This window comes from Mandrillus leucophaeus, unplaced genomic scaffold (genome assembly GCF_000951045.1).
Source record: "Mandrillus leucophaeus isolate KB7577 unplaced genomic scaffold, Mleu.le_1.0 Scaffold317, whole genome shotgun sequence".
Taxonomy (NCBI): domain Eukaryota; kingdom Metazoa; phylum Chordata; class Mammalia; order Primates; family Cercopithecidae; genus Mandrillus; species Mandrillus leucophaeus.
In genome coordinates, this window is record NW_012103332.1 from 885,485 (window position 1) to 902,426 (window position 16,942).

Consider the following 16,942-nt stretch of genomic DNA (forward strand, 5'->3'; position numbering starts at 1 on the left):
TGACATGGAGACTTTTTTTGTAAAGATATATTTCTAATAAATAACCATAACTTTCAGTCATGGCCTGCCTAGTCAGCTTTCTCTACCCTGTTGCTATCATTATGTTCTCTTCCCCTATTCAAAGATCTGGACTTGTCACCATCTCATGGAGCTGAGGTCGACTACAAGAAATTTACTGAGATTGAGGAAAAAAGGAAAAGAAGCAGTATTTGCCTTTGAGTACTTGGAAGCTCACTGATAAGCCCAGAGACACCACTGAGACACACAGACACAAAGTGATTTCATTAAAGTCTCCCCCGAGGATCCATCCCTGCCATCCCTCTCCCCTCCACTCCCAACCCCACCCCATTGATGAACTGCACAGACCTCTTACTGTCGTCCTGGGCAGCAGCAGTCCTTTCTAGGGGCCTGTGGTATTGACATGCTTCATGGAGGATGCATCATGTTTTGTTGATCATAATGAAAAAGTTCTCCAGATTAAAATGTCCCTACGCTCCCATTCAGCAGTTCCATGCCCAGGTGTCTGTCCTAGAGAGTCACTCCAGCATGTGTACAAAGCACAGACTGGGACACAGTACCATTATTACCCCAGTGAACAGTCTGAAACCACTGAGGTCTGTCAGTGTAGTTATGGCTAAAGACTAGTGTATCCTCACGATGGAATATCATGCAGCAACTTAAAAGAACAAGGTAGATCTACTTGGACGATCTCCAAGATGTATCAATAAATCATACAAAGCAAGTTTTAGAACAGTATGTTACCATTGATATCTGTGTGAAAAGCAAGCAACCATACACACAAAACTGTGTATTACTTGAATTTCATAGGTAGGCAGGGACTCATATCTTTGGATGTGAATATGTTTAGATAAAATCTATGACGCTACATCAAAGCAGTAACTTCTGGGAGAGGAACAGGATTGGGGAACGGTATATCACTTCCTGTATATATATATATATATATGTGTGTGTGTGTGTATATATATACATGTATATGCATACGTGTTTTTTACATTAAAAATATGTCTTACAGTCTTTACAAGTAGAGAGGCGTATTTGTGTCCTGAAGTAAAACATACTTTAAGACTCATTCTGAAGAATGTCCATTTAGTTTGCAGCCATTGCTGACATTGGTGCAATATTGAAACCGTGCGTAGGTCCCCTCCCCACCACACGCACACATGCATGTGCCTGCACAAAGACAGTTTACAGCCTAAATGTTGTGAAAGAATCATGTCTGCAGTTCCTGAATATTAGCCCAGAGATCATGAAATATATGGACAAAGCTGTAAGATTCTGCTCCATCTCATGTTTGTGTTATGATTACATCCTAAGCCAGCCTATTCTAAAATGAATATTTGGTCTTCTATTTTCAATTTTTTTTGAACAGAAAAGATTTTGGCTGAAACACAACCTGAATTGGGAACCTGGGGAGATGGCAAAGGTGAAGATGAGTTATCCCCAGAAGAAATACAAATGGTAATACTATTCTCTGCCTAATCATTTATTTTTAACTGGTTTTGATGAGACTGTTTCATTGAGAAACTCATCCTCAATGCCCTTGCCCTGATTTTTATACTGAGTTTTAAAAATTATAAATGTGTATCTTATATACACTTTCCCATTTGAGTTCCTAATTCTTAGTGTGCCTTTCATATGCTTTAAATTTGCAGTAGCATAATTAGAGAATAAATTTTTCCTTGGAAGAATTTTACTAATAATAGATGTCTTTTCAACAACAGTAAAATAATCGTCTAGACTAAATAGGTCTTTTATAAATGCCACTATGATGCTTTTTAATTGTTTGAATTGCTAGTGCTATGGTAATGTGAAAAAAGTAAGATAATGACTGAAAAGTGAAATCTTACCTTAACTACTGATAGCACCTCCTTTTAGTTACCTGCCCTCGAGTTTCCAGCTGCTTAGCTTATCATTTCTAGGTGGGTTTCAAAAGGAAACTGATAGGTCTGCCAAGCCCCTGCCAGCTCATGTCCAGCAGTGTGTGTGCAGCTCATCTGGATACTGGTGTGACAGAAGCCAAATGGAATATGCTACCTGTGTGTGAGAACAGATGTCATAGCCGGGCGCGGTGGCTCAAGCCTGTAATCCCAGCACTTTGGGAGGCCGAGGCGGGTGGATCACGAGGTCAGGAGATCGAGAACAGATGTCATCTAGAGCTGCTAGGATGTGACACTGTCCTGTGCCTAAGACGTGGGGAATGTGGCTACCACACAGCATGCCTCCAGTGACTCTGCCTGGCAAGTGACAGCATTTTAAGTGTGCAGCAGTTTGCAGTGGACAGAACTTTTTGATTCTCATTTTATCCATGATACTCTTAATAATTGCACCAAGAGGTGGTGGAACATTAGCATCTCATTTTAACATTGGCAAAAGGCAGCAAAGGGTCTTGCCCAGAATCCCCTAGTTAATCAGGGAAGAGCTGGATTTCCAGCCCTCAAGAAGGTAAGAAGTGGAGCGTGAAAACAGCTCTGTTGAGGAAGCATGGGATCCAGTCTTTTCCCCAGCCTTGAGCCTCTCGGACTGAGGCATTTGTGTTGCTACTTATGCCACCTGAAACTTCAAGTGCTCTCTGTCTACTCCTGGCATGTCTTACAGGTCTCAGGTGTTTTTTTCCCTCAGAGAGGCCCGGTGATCCCACCTGCAGCAGCTCCCAGATACTGTGTCCCATGACCCTACTTGCTTTCCCCCCATATCCCCACTAGAGCACAAGCTCTGTGAGAGCAGAATCTTGTCTTGTTTTCCTCACCATATTCCTAGAGCCCAGAACAGTGTTTGGGAATTCTTTGTTGAATACATGAGTGACTTTGATGAGTATAACATAAAAGCTATAGGTTGTTTTCAACAGTAAGACAGAATCATCAGTAATAACTATTAGAATGTTCTAGTGTTCAGTTATTACTAGTATTATGGATACTTATGAATGGCTTCTCTATCCCAAGCCTTTTGCATATGTTGTCCTGTTGAATCTTCATGACAATCCACTCAAGTAGGAATTATCACTATTATGCAGTTGAAGAAAATGATGCACAAAAACTAAAACCCTGCCCAGCGTCACAGAACCAGTAAAACAGCAGAACCAAGCTCTGGCTCCAACCCTGCGCTTTTTCTCCAGTTGGTTCTGGTGGTCTAGGTGAGTGTTGCTGCATAGGAACAGCGTGGCACACTGACATAGGCCAGCCAGGCAGGAGTCAGAACAGCCACGCCGGCCCACTGAAGCGTCATTATAAGCATAGTTGTGAGGCTGGGGACCTCCAGGGATGTCCAGGTCCACATGTCTGCTCTCGTGAGCATTGGCTGCCAAGGGCAGAGGACTGGCTTAGCATCCTCTTGCTCTCTGGACCCCCTGTTTCTTCTCCATGCCTGAAATAAAAGACTGAAACCAAATCTCTTTCCTAAAAATGACACGAACAAGTGAAGGCAAAAAAAAGCCAAAAGCCAAAATCCAAAAGGCAGCACAGCCTAGTGGGAACAGTGCATCGTCTGACTGGAGTCCACACCTGGCCTCTCATCGTTGCAGCCCTGGGCCCTCTCACTGCTCGGGACCTCTGTTCCCTCATCTGTGAAATGGGCAAATAATGGCCACCTCACAGGTGGGGCTAAAGTCTGAGTGAGCTGGCCCATAAGGTGCGTGCAACACAGTGCTTGAAAAATTCTGTTTCCCCTTCCTTTACCCTTCAGAGTGGCAGGTTATACAAAGAGGCAGAACAGCCTCTCCCTGCACAGGGTGGAAGAGATTGGGCACAGCTGCCCGTGTGCCATCAGTAGGGAAGCACTGTGGTGTGTATGCTGTCATGGCAGGGTCAGGGCATGCAGGATGGCAGCTGGAGCTCAGACCATTTTCATATGCCTTTCATGTACAATTCAGTTTCGCACAGATTTATCCACCCAGATGAGTGGTTTCCCCTTTAAAATCATGGCCTTGGAAGCTTGAAACTGATTCCAGTGATGGTACTGTTAGTCCTGACTTCCCTGCGACTTGCTTTGGGGGTTCTCCTTCAGAGCCTGTGATATTTTCTTTGGAATACTAAGCACAGCTGTCTTTATCCTTTACAGACAAAAAGAATTCTGAACTAAGGAAATGACTCAAACACCTTAAATTGCCCTGCAAGTTTCTTGCCTTCCTCTCCAGCTTCTTTCCTGTTCCAGAATTCACCTTATGACTTGAATTAAGTGCTCACCAAATCCAGCAAATGGGGGAGCTAGGCCCTCGAGGTGCACATTGTGTAGAGGGTGGTTAGAGGAAGACAGCCGCAGGAATTCCAAGCAGTCATTGCGGTCAGTCAGGTTGAGAGATGACGAGGGCCTTGAGCCAGGAGTGGCAGTGAAGGTAGTGTTGAGAGCTGTGGCATGGGAAATGGCCTGCACTGAAGTGTGAGATGAGGAAGGAACCTTGCACTTTCTGCCATGGGAGGGTGCACAGAAGGTGGGCAGGCTGGGGCTGAGCAGGAGATGATGAATTTCATGTAGATAGGTGTGAGTTTGAGGCACCTGTGGGACATTCATGAGAGGTGTCTATGGGCTCCAGGGCTCGGGCTAGAGAAAAGCACATGGGAGACATCTTACAGCTGATGTCTGAAGCATGGGCTTGGGCGAGGCTCTCTAGAAACAAGATGAACAGCGAGAAAGGAGAAGGGGTTGTGGACACCACCCTGGGGTACACTCCACTGGAGGGAGGCTGGGGCGGAGAAGCCCACAAAGGAACATAAAGAGGGATTGGATCATATTCCCATCTTACAGCCAAATAATGGCAGAAGTTTCTTAAAAATCTCTTAGGTTTTCATCAGTTTATATGAAATCCTTTTATGAGTGGAAATGAGTCATTTCCCCAAATATTATACCATTGCCCCATTTCTTTGCTAGAGAAAAAATGTGTACAGCTCTGTCTCTTCATTAAGAAAGAATACATTTGTGTTTAAGAAGAGTTTACCTTCTGTGTAGGGCTTTTTCTTTTTCTTTTTCTTTCTCTTTTTTATTTTTTATTTTTTTATGCACTCCACCACTCTTCATAAAGGAAATAGCTAGAATAACAGTGGTGTTGGTTGTTTGTCCAAGGATTTTTGCCTTTCTCTGGGAGGCAGTGGTGAGCTAAGTATGTTAACCTTTGCAGCTATGTGACTTTGCAGCCTGTAGGTGTGAAAGGTGGACAAGAGGAAGGCTGGCAGTGCGGATATCCATAATCACCTGATGCTCCCATCCGGCGGAGGGATGGTGAAAGAACATGGGCTTTGGGACTAGACAGAGTTGACCATGAATTTATACCACTTACTATCTTTGTAAGCTGAGGCTAGAAATCACTGCCATCAGTGATCTCTTCAGAATCAGTACCCCACAGAATTGTCTCAAGTGCTGGATGCAGTAGCACCTGTAAGAGCACCCAGCGGAGGGCAGGGCAGACCAAATGGTGGCTCCCTCCCACCAGAGAGATACTGCCATGTCTGTGCACGGTGGCATGCCCTGCACATGTGCAGCACGTGATTGAGTAACTGATGTATCAGAGTACGGCTCCTCTTCCCACAATGAGGTTGATGCAGCATGCTTCTGTTTCATTCCACTGTCCTGAGTCATTGTCTACAGACACTCCCAGTAACGCTGGTGATTCCAGCATGGAGGTATCAATGACTAAAGCAATCAGAATCAGCAGACTTCTTACTTTCTATCGTGTTACTGCAAGAGGATCGGACAGAAGGCTGTAATGTTCAGTACTTTTATGACAGGCTAATTAATGTCCAGTTAACTTCTTTTTTAATTGGGAATAATAGGTAAGTACCATATCTTATAGTCTGACTCACTCCAATCTTATTTAAAAGGCCTAACTCTGAAAATAAAGAGAAAGAAATATAACACTGTTGGTTTTAAATTGGAAAATGTTGTAGCAAATCGTGGTCATAATTCATAATCACTGTTTCGGAATTTTTCCTCAGGGTAAAATAATAAATTAAGCCCAATATAGCAATATAATTCATTGTTTCACCCAAAGGAACAGTTATTACATATTCCAAAATGGTTGCAGGGTATTATATGATTTGCATGATAAACTTCCCTATATAATTCATGATACAGATATATTAATGCCTTTGAGTTCGCAGATGTTTGTGGTCAGGCTGAGTGGAACCAAATTGTTTTCCAAAACAATTGGAATTGTCCTGGGCCCTGCCAGCCTCCTTAAGTAATGGTGACCTTGTAGTTGTCTGGGAAATAGGCCTTTTGTTTTTTAAACACAAAGGCAGCTCTCCATTAAAACTGGCCATTGGCAAACCTCTCTCCTCAGCCCTTAGCACCTTTGATCCTTGAGGCACCTGGTTCTCTTCCTCTAGGGACTAGGTATTTTCCATCAAGAAAATGCCTCCCTTTCTAAAAACACAGTCACTTTACTTGCCTCAGGTAAAACCACCTGCATTTATTGATGTGCTCCTTGGGATAATTTTTTAAAACATGAATGTGGCTTCTGTTTCTTAAATCCACATGAAAGGCATCTTCCAAGGCCCTGTCCCCTGAGGTAGGCCCGTAGAAACCCCCAGCGGCTGGCTGGCAAGGCTTGCCAGTTTCAGCTCATGGATCTAGAACAAGGAGTAGTGGAATCTGAATGCCACATAGTGAGAGCTGGACAGACCCTGGGGAGGCTCCAGGTTTACAGGCACAGCAAATGCTGGCTTCCACCAGAAGGAGGTGGCAGGGTCCGTCTACTGGCGCATTATGGGGATCACAGGGGATCGAGGTGAGGGTCACACAGCCAGGAGTGCGAAGGGGTTTGGTACAGAGAAAGCACGTCTGGAAGAGTCCAGAAAGGGCCTGGGCAGGGGACTCCTGAGCTATGAGGGCCAGAGGGCTTTCTGGGATGGTCCCCTGTGCTCCTCAGTTAGCTTTTCTTGGCTCTCTGTGACACAAATACTTCTCTTGGCCTCATTTTATACTCAAAGGCCTTTGTAGGAGTGATTTTCTTTTGAAAATTAAAGAGGATTAGCTTAGAAAAGGATTTCTGTAACAATATATTCACAATGTGGATTTGTATCCATTAAACCAGATTAGAAACCTTTTAGCAGGGCTTGATTGAAAAGTCTGACTGACTTCTAAATGGGATAAAACAGTCGAATAAATGATATTGCCTAACACGCATGTGACATATACCATGTGCCAAGTACTGCTCTGAGCCCGTCAGCATATGTTCATTTATGCAACCCATATGGAAGAGAGTATTGCTGGCCCCATTTTACAGAGAGCTTAAGTCACCAGCCCTAGGTCACATAGCTCCCAAGTCCTAGGCTGTTCAACATGATGCTGTGCTGCCATGGTTGGAGGGTGGGGGAGAGTGCTCGTCTAGCTGAGAGAAAGCATCGTGTTTTGGTAAGAGACCTTAACAGCGTAGAGCAGACGGACCAATGGAGGGAGCCCAGAGCAGCAGCTGGCAACCACCATGCATGGAAGGCCCAACCTGCCCACTGTACCCACCATCTCGGCCTCTCACCTTCCTTTGCAATTCCATAGGAAATGAGAATTTCCTTGATTGTGTTCAGGTTTGTCTTCACAAAGCATCTAGATACCCTGTCTGTCGTGCTGACCTTGGAGACCAGGTCTTTCATTCAGCACCACACCTTGCAAAGTGTGACCACAAAGAGACAGATACTAGCTGCTGAGGCTCAGCGAGCTCTGGAAGAAGATGCTGTGGGTGCATTTCCCAGTGTCTGGGAGAGTGAGCTGGCTGAAAGCCACAGTGGGCCTCTAGGGTTTGCGAATAGAGGGTAGAAGTGGTCCCCACAGCATCTGACCACTCACTTTGCATATCCAGAAACTGATACCCAAGAGATTAAATCATGATAGACAGCATTCACCGAGCACTTACTATGTGCCATGCACTTTGGTAGACAACTCACATGTATTCACTCATGTATTCCTTCTGACAACCCCACTACTTAAGTACTGTTACTATCCCCATTTTAGTGACAAAGACAGAGACACCCAGAGATTGTTACCTCCAAAACAGCTTACTGCTTAGAAGGTGAGAGGCTAGAAGTCCAGCTGTGGCTTTGCAGCCTCAGGGTCAGGCAGAAAAGGATAAGAATCACCACATCTATCCCCAAAGAAACTGACAGGCCCACCAGAAGCCAGTGACTGGCCCAGCATTGCCCCAGGGTTCCTACAAGGCCCCCAGAACTGGCTCCCATATCCACCTGGTACATGCACCACTACGCCTGCCACCCGGCAACAGATGAAGGGAGGCACACAGGTTTGCCATTTAGACAGTGTTGGAAGCCATCCTGACACCTGGTACAAGTCAGTGTTGTCAGCAGCCTTGCTATGACCTAATTGTCCTGGGCCCTGCCAGCCTCCTTAAGTAATGGTGACCTTGTAGTTGTCTGGGAAATAGGCCTTTTGTTTTTTAAACACAGAGGCGGCTCTCCATTAAAACTGGCCATTGGCAAACCTCTCTCCTCAGCCCTTAGCACCTTTGATCCTTGAGGCACCTGGTTCTCTTCCTCTAGGGACTAGGTATTTTTCAGGTGGGGTGGAAGGAAATTAGGACCAGCATCTGATCCCACTCCTGACTGCAGTGGAGGGCGGACGTGGAGCTATCAGAAGTAACAATTACGAAGAGGCCTAAGAGGAGGTGCCGCACATAAGTGCCTTATGCCACACGCCCTCATGTTGGGGAGGAAACAAGAAGAGCTTTGTTCCCAAGGAACAGGCCAGGAATAAATCACCTCGAACCACTAATTTTGTTTAGGAACAGTTTCAAAGCATAAAGGGGACTGTGGATTTAAAAGGGCAGGACTGTATTTTGTCATTAGAAAAATTCAAGAAAATGCTCCCCCCGCCCCCCGCCCAAGAAAAACTGAGTAGTACCTGAATTAGCCAAAGTGAATTGGCGCCTACATGTTTTAGTAATTACATGTTTTCCTTAAATACCGTCCTTTTAAGTAACTGTTGAAGTTAACAGAGCTGATACTTTCAAACTCAAAAGTGAAAGTTTTATTCTCTTAAATAGCCTTTGTCTTGCCTAATTAAAGGGGCCATAAGCAATTCTGTGTCAGCAGCCAGCAAGGCAGCCTGCTGTGGATGAGGTGGTCCTGCAGGGAGCTTTCCGCCCTTCCCAGAGCTTTGCCCCAGTCCCCCTGTTTTCTGGCCTGGCAGGTCTGGAGTGCAGCAGATGCCTCCTTGTGTTTTGATGAGTAGCCGGGGCCGAGAACTGGTGTCCTGTCATGTGTGAGGCCCTGGGCTGGGCTCAGGGTCCAAAGGAGGACAGCTGCCCTCCACAGAGAGAAGACAGGTCCCTGAACAAGTGTGAGAAATGTCCTTGAAGAGCCAAGTACAGGGGAACTTGGTAACAAGAGTGAGGAAGTAAAAGAAGGTGATTCAGTCTGCCCTGGGGTATCAGATCGCTAGGAAGGTGCCTGGGGTTTTGAGGGACCTCGTGGAGTTCTGCAGCCAGGCAGGAAGCTAGCCTGTGCAGAGCAGAGCTGAGGTGGGAGATGTCACGTGGCCAGGTCATGGATAACAGTGTGCCTTAGACCTGATCTGTAGCGACAACGGGCAAGGCCAGCATGAGGCATTCTGGCATGACTAGCACTTGAGATCACTTTGACCAAGGATTGGATAACAGGCTGGAGGCAAGTGAGAAATGATGAGGGTAGAACGTGGACAGTAGGGGAAGGGCTGAATACAGCAAGTGCATGTGTGGGGGCAAAACTGGTGGACTTAGGAAGGGGCGCATGTGTGAAGAGCACCTGCGTAGAGCACAGCTGGGGTACTTGGAGGGGAGGGGTTCTGGGTGGGAAGGAGACTGCTGGGGAGGCCCTGCAACTCATTTCCGCCCTAGGACAACGGGAACAAGGTCGGGCTGTTGCATGAGTCTGTGCATCCCAGCGCAGGAAGTGCCAACATAGCCCATGGTGGTCAGCTGCCTCCCATAACCATTGTTTCCCTTGTATTTTTGGTTTACTAAGCAAGTGATAAGCCAGATCTTCAGTCGATTCGGAGCCTCTGGGGGCTTGCTTGTATTTATTCCTCCCACCCCTGTTACAGAATGCTCGGAAAACATTTGTGGATTTGATGGCAGCTTTAACTGATATGAAAGAAAGAATAACTGGAATGCCTTTGCAAAGTTACGTTCCACACAGTTCCCACCCTCAGGAAGCTCAGAGTGACACAGGAAGTTTGGGATGTGCAGTTTATTACAAGGCAGAAAGGGACTACTATCCGAAGATATTTTCAGAAAATGGTAGGCCAGGGATAGGAATATGAGAAATAAGTTTGAGCTTAGGGGCCCGGGTAGGTCTCCTGGAGAAGTGGGGCCTGTGGGACGCACCATGGAGGAAATGCAGGATGCCCCTGACTCCCTGCACATTCCGGGAGTTGAATGGACCCACAAGGACCAGGGCTGTGGGGGCCTGCGGTGAGGGCAAGGAGCTGTTCCTTGTTCCTGTCCATTCTCTGTGCTGAGTTTCAGGAGCTTCCATCCTTTTCTTTGGCCCATATCAAGCTGGCAAGAATGGCTGAGAGAGCAACTATCTGTGCCAAGCTCACTCAGCTCCAAGAAGCTCCCATGTATCCCTGGTGTCAGGGCACCCGGCCTCACCCAGCCTGAGCACTGGGAAACATGCTGGTCTGGCTCTGGGCCTCTGTCCCTGTTGAGCAGTGGAGTGGCGAGAGGCATGGCTCTGAGGTCAGAGGGGCCCAGGGGCAGCTTGGCCAAGCTGCCGACCCCCCCTTCCTCTCCAGACCCTCCCCACACCAGATCCTTCTCCATATTAAAAAATATGTATAGTCCTTCAGTATACTTCATGAGAGAAAACAACAACGAAAGAATTTTTTTCATAATGGTACCAGAGGCAGGAAGCTGGCCGTGGGAGCCCAGGGGAGAGCGCATAAGTAGATACAGCCACAGCCATAGCAGTCAGCTTGCACCCCTGGAGTGCAGTGGTTGAGATGGAAAAGTCGATTACCAGGCAGCACAGCTGTTTTTTAAAGTTTTCTCCTGAAAGCAGGGACGTTGTTCACACTAATGCTCTCGGTCATCCAGCACCGGCCACCATGTTGCTGCAGCTGGAAATGGGGGCTTCGGCAGCGGTTCCTGGAGCGCAGGTCCGCTTTCTTGTTAGACTCTTGCCTAAGTTCAGTATGATGTCATCCTGAGTGTGTTTGTTTCCTCGCAGTTTGAACAGGAAAATCAGCGACTCATTGGTGAAATGAACAGCTTGTTTGATGAAGTGAGGTATGTTTGTAGCTCCTCTGTGAGCTGACAGCCTGCTTTACAACTTTCCAGGAAATAGGAACGTTATTTACCTTGGTGCCCAGGCATCCACATGGGGCCCCTGGGCTGGTGCAGCCCCCCTCAGCCATTTTGACAGGGCTGGGGTGGGCATGTGGCCTGAATCTACAACTCCCTCAGCCTGCGGGCCTGTGGGTTACCTCCCGCCTGCTGCCACTGCTGCGGGGGGCCCAGATGCTTTCTACCCCAAGAGATGCAGCAGTGACTGCAGATTACCTGCGTGTAATTTCCACCACCATTTGGGCTGTTTCCATGCAGCGACTCTGAAATGAAATGGGGCCCTCGTGAAGGACAGCTGACCAAGGGAAGCCCTCTTTTGCAAATGGCTCCACTGGGGTCTGCCTGCTCCTGTACCCACCAGGGGGTCAGGAATGCAGAAGGCAAGGCCTTGGTCATCCGCACGTGCCCCCACTGAGCTCTAGTTTCTGTGGGAAGGCCTGCAGCATGCTGAAAGTAAGGCCCAGGACTTTGCAGAGCCTGTTGTATTGTGGACATGTCCCCCAAATCAAATCAATCCTGATGCTGCACTCACACAGCCTGAGGATTTTCTCAGTGTAGGTGTCAGCCTCCAAGGGGCTCTTCGCCTTCTGCCCTCAGATGGACCTCCCAGTCCTCCTCCAACAGCCTACCTTTCACTGTCCGTCCCCGCTACTCCCCCATGCCCAGATACTCACTGGCTTTTCTTCCCCCCATCTCCTCCCCTGCCCTCCTGCCACTGTGACACTGTTGGGATTCGTCTCTGCTTCCACCTGGCCAGGAGCTCAGCTCCCACCACTTTTCGCCTCCTGCCACTTCCTGTCGCTGCTTTGTGCTGGAACAGCAGTTAACTTCAGCCTGGGCCAGCTTCCGTTTGTAAATAGATGGGCCCCCACCTGTCCCCCAGGGTAGCCCAGGCTGCCCCTGACACCAGGAAGATGGCTAGCCCAAGTGTTTCAGATCCGACAGAACACTCCGTTGCCAAACCAAGACATGGCATTTTCTAAATGAATCAGAGGAGCTTTTTTCTTGGAACAGGGAGTTGGTTTGAGGGTAAATACACTTTTTTCTTTAACCCGCTGAGCAGTAACAAAGCAGGATCATCAGCATATTCTGACCTTCTTAATCCCCACCATGTGTTACCATGGTGACAAGGCTAGGCAGAGAACTTACTGAAGACTGCTTTCTGTAACTGGGGCATAACCAGACCCTCCCTGGTCCTTGACCAGTGACACAGAATGCAAAGGGCACTGCCCACACCCACCTCTTGGGACTGAGGCTCAGTTGGCATGGTAGAGTGGACTTCCAAACAGCCCAGCGTGCTAGGCTACACCGGGAGACAGGGAAGGTGACCCAGTAAGGAGAGTTTGCCTTCCTCTCCAATCTCTTCCCCCAGCCGACATGGTATGCTCCCCCGTCTCTCCCACCTTCATGTAGAAGACAGGATTTCTTTAGAAATGTGTAACAGTCCTGTTAGATTACCAAGTACTAATAGTTAATATGTAATCTATTCTTCTTTTTATGAAGGCAAATCGAAGGGAGAGTGGTTGAGATTTCCAGACTCCAAGAGATATTCACGGAAAAGGTTTTGCAACAGGTAAAAACAAAAACAAAAACAAAGTAGCTGTACGTTTTAACTTAAAGGGGAATGTACTTGAGAGACATTTTTCCCAAAGGCTGCTGCTCTGCGCAGCCAGGAGCAGAGCCATGTGTTGCTAGCAGGTGTGCGTGCGCAGAGCTCCTCAGGGAAAAGCTCTCACTACCCAGAGCTGCCTCTGCACACGTGTGATGGAGGAAGAGCTCCCCACAGGGGATCCACTGGCCCCACTGACCACGCCATGTGGTGGCGCATGCAGTGGCACGTGGGAGGAGAGTCCAGGCCTGGCAGTCAGGGTTCTGGATGTGCTGGGTGAGCTAGGTAGCCCGGCCAGGCAACAGTTTCCCATCTATAGATTGGAGTGACCCCTGCAGGGTTGTTCTCCATTTGAGAGAGAACTACAGAACGATGCTGACGGGCAGTTGCTTTTCCGTCAGTGGAGTTACAGGAGCTCAGACCCAGGCCTCTCACAGTGCGAGGTCCATGCCACCTCAGGGATGGTGTCTGCATGGGAAATAGGATTGTTCTTTTCAAGTCAATTTTCTGAAATTCTTCCAGCCAGTAACTGGCAAAACTTTTAGGGACCTAATAAATTTGCCCTTTTCTTTTTAGCACCGAAAGACTATAGGAACGTTTGAAAGACAAATTTTTCTCCAGTATGTTAAACTAAACTACTTGACTTAAAATACTTCTCTCAAAATGACTTTCCATAAACCACACAGCCAGAGTGAAATCATTGTAAATGAGGTACATTAAGTCTAACAGCAGTTTGGAAGTTCGGGTTCATAGGAGTTGCTCTTTTTAATAACACTACCCTGCTTCAAACCTCCCAGCGGCTGCAGGGGGCCTGGAAGGGGTGTGCAGAGCACAGGCAGAGCCTTGCCTTGGCTCACCGGGAGTTTCTTTTTTTATTTTTTTTAAGTTTTTTTTTGGAGACGGAGTCTCGCTGTGTCACCCAGGCTGGAGTGCAGTGTTGTGATCTTGGCTCACTGCAACCTCCTCCTCCTGGGTTCAAGCGATTCTCCTGCCTCAGTCAGCCTCCCAAGTAGCTGGGATTACAGGCATGCCACCACGCCTGGCTAATTTTGGTATGTTTAGTAGAGACGGGGTTTCACCATCTTGGCCAGGCTGATCCCGAACTCCTGACTTCAGGTGATCCACCCGCCTCGGCCTCCCAAAGTGCTGGGATTACAGGCATGAGCCACCAGGCCCGGCCCACCAGGAGTTTCTAAGGCCTGAGGAAGGATGTGTGTTTCTTGTTTTTTTCATCAGTGTTACATTGTAGTTCATATTGATTCTCTCATTGGAACCTTGGCAGTGGTCACTTAGCTCACACTTCGAGATTCTCTAAAATGGGGTGATGACAGGGCAAAGCCATCTCGGTAATATTCATTGCTGGGAATAGAGGCCACAGGCTGCCTTCCTCCCTAAAATGTGTCAGGTTTCTCTAAAAACCCACACTAGCATTCATTCCGCCCCGACCGTGTTAGGAAGCAGCTTCACCACCACCAAAAGGAGGAGAGAAGCAGGCACTCCTGCTCGTGAGGCCGTCTAGCACCGTTGCTGCTCCTGCGGGGCCAGACGCCCCCTTGTTAGACCAGGATCCCACGCTCCTCAAGCTTTCCAAGGCTTTGTTTGGAGTAAACGTTTTATGTAAGCATCCTGCATCCTATTCTGATTTTAAAATTTAGCCTGTTTTTTTAAAGATATAATAGTAAAACACAAAGCACTGTTTTTGAAGCTAGCATATATATTTCGAAACACATATATGTTAAAGCTTACTTCTGTGGTCTTCAGAAAGAAATGAGAGACTAGAAGGGAAACCTCTGGCATATGGTGGCTGCTCCACAAACAGTAGCTCTTAGGTTTTTGTCCCTGTCATCAGCAAGTGGCGCAGGAGGGATGGTAGGTGCAGTGGAAGGAGCACTGCAACAAGATGGGGTCTCAGCCCTGCGCGGTGACTCACGCCTGTAATCCCAGCACTTTGGGAGACCAAGGCGGGAGCATGGCACGAGCTCAAGAGTTCAAGACCAGCCTGGGCAACATAGGGAGACCCCCATCTCTACAAGAAAGTCTTAAAATTTAGCTAGGTGTGGTGGCGCATGCCTATACTCCCAGCTACTTGGGAGGCTGAAGTGGGAGGATCGTTTAAGCCCTGTCTCAAAAAAAAAAAAAAAAGTCTCATCTCAGTCCTGCCACTTGGTTGCTATGTGACATGACTTTTGGTCAAGTTAGTAAACTTCTCTGAGCCGTGAGTTTCCCTTTCAGAAAATAGGGGTAATACCTACTTCTTGGGGTGCTGTGAGGGTTTGTGGCTGTGCAAGTAAAGCCATTTGCCCTTGCTGACGGCTGCTGTTCTTGTCATGATATATGCTTCGGGGAGGAGGAAGTTGCTGTATAGGTCAAGCATCCCTAAACTTAAAATCCAAAACGTGAAATCCTAAGTGCTCCAAAATCTGAAAGTTTCTGAGTGCCGACACGACACTCAAAGGAAACGCTTGTTGGAAACTCTCTGAGTTGGAAACTCTCTGAGTGCCGACATGATACTCAAGGGAAATGCTCGAGGGAGCATTTTGGATTTCAGGTTTTGGATAAAGGATACTCAACTTGTATTTATCTTTTCTTCCACAGGAAGCTGAGATTGATAGCATTCACCAGTTAGTTGTGGGGGCAACTGAAAATATCAAGGAAGGCAACGAAGACATCAGAGAGGTAGGTACTGTTTGGGTTCCCCAGGTCCGACGCGGTGCAGCACTGAGTCCGAGCAGTGGGTGTCAGTCTCACAGGCATAGCTGCCCAGGAACCTTGCTGGGCACAGCTCACAGGGCAGATCACAAACTTGTGTGACCATGAGGCCATGGTCCATTCCAACGGAGCTGCGTGTGTTCATGAGACCCACCACCCGTTGCCCACCTTGGCTGCTGTTGAGAGGCAGTGGCTCCCCAGCCTCCGAAGGAGCAATCCAGGGTGGGTAGGGGTACTCCTGGCAGGGTCAGGCCAGCTCCCCGTGTACAGGGATGCACACAGGTGGACGAGCTTGTTGGCCCCCACCGAGGGGTCAGAGCCTGGCCCTTACAGAGGACACTACAGCCATCCTGTTGAAGGGACTGTTTCTCGAGCTCAGGCCTCAGGGTTGGGTCACTACAGACATCGTGTTACTGGGAAATACAAAACTTGCGGTCACACTGTGCTCGGGGCCTTTAACCCTGGGACAGAAAGGAGCGATTCCGAGAGTGTGTTGAGGGAGAACTGTGCCGGACACAAATGATGGCCAAACAGAGGGAACTAGAACCCGTTTGTCTTCTGGTGGATCTCAAACCCACTTCTTGGTTTTGCTTAGTAATTAAGCCATCTATTCAAGGTAAGCACAGATGGAGTGACACCCATAGTCACAGCCAGGATCAGGAGAGCACGTGGGAAGAGTGGGGCATTTCAGAGCTGCTCAAACCACACTCCTGTGTGATAAAAACCCCTGTGCTCCCATCCCTGCCCAGGCCATTAAAAACAACGCTGGCTTCCGCGTGTGGATCCTCTTCTTCCTCGTGATGTGCTCCTTCTCTTTGCTCTTCCTCGACTGGTACGACAGCTAGCCTGGGCCACGGGGCCCAGCACGAGAGTCCGCATGGGCGCTCACAGACTGCGTGCTCCATGTACCGCCGGTGCTGGAGCATGGTATGACCAGATTTTATCACGGTGCCATTTGAAGGGAAAGGGGTTCGGACAGACAGACATTCCCCAAAAAGGGATACCCGGGGCCGATGGTGTTCAGCCCATTTAGCAGCTGAAAAAGAAAACAGTGTACACCAATGGGAAGCAGCCTGTGTAGCCATCATCAGGTAAGACAGACTGAATGCGGGAGCTGGTGATTAGCTGCTCCTGAACTTGAGGCTGCCTTGGCAGGGGGGCTGCTCCAGTAGCAGGGGCACAGCAGGCCTCAAGAGCCCCTAATTGTCTCAGGGTTCAAAGGAAGTCACCGACCTTTCCCATCCGGTAGCTTCAGGGAAGAAAATAACGTCTCTCAACAAATGATTACTTCTTTGTTTCCTTGTGGCTTCTTGTCTGTCTGAGTCAACCAATACACAGAC

The 16,942-nt window shown here is 48.0% G+C and overlaps 1 protein-coding gene across 3 annotated transcripts in view; it reads left to right on the forward strand.

Moving 5' to 3' along the window:
• The window catches only part of STX18 (syntaxin 18), a 128,746-nt gene that overhangs the window by 103,642 nt on the left and 8,162 nt on the right, over window positions 1-16,942 (forward strand). For 2 of the 3 annotated variants that reach the window (XM_011987804.1, XM_011987802.1), the window contains exons 8-10: window positions 11,169-11,227; window positions 12,788-12,857; window positions 15,489-15,569. In XM_011987804.1, coding sequence (XP_011843194.1) covers window positions 11,169-11,227; window positions 12,788-12,857; window positions 15,489-15,569 — 210 coding nt within the window. Of the gene's footprint in view, window positions 1-11,168; window positions 11,228-12,787; window positions 12,858-15,488; window positions 15,570-16,351 lie in introns of all 3 variants that reach the window. The other variant, XM_011987801.1, reaches the window with a different exon arrangement.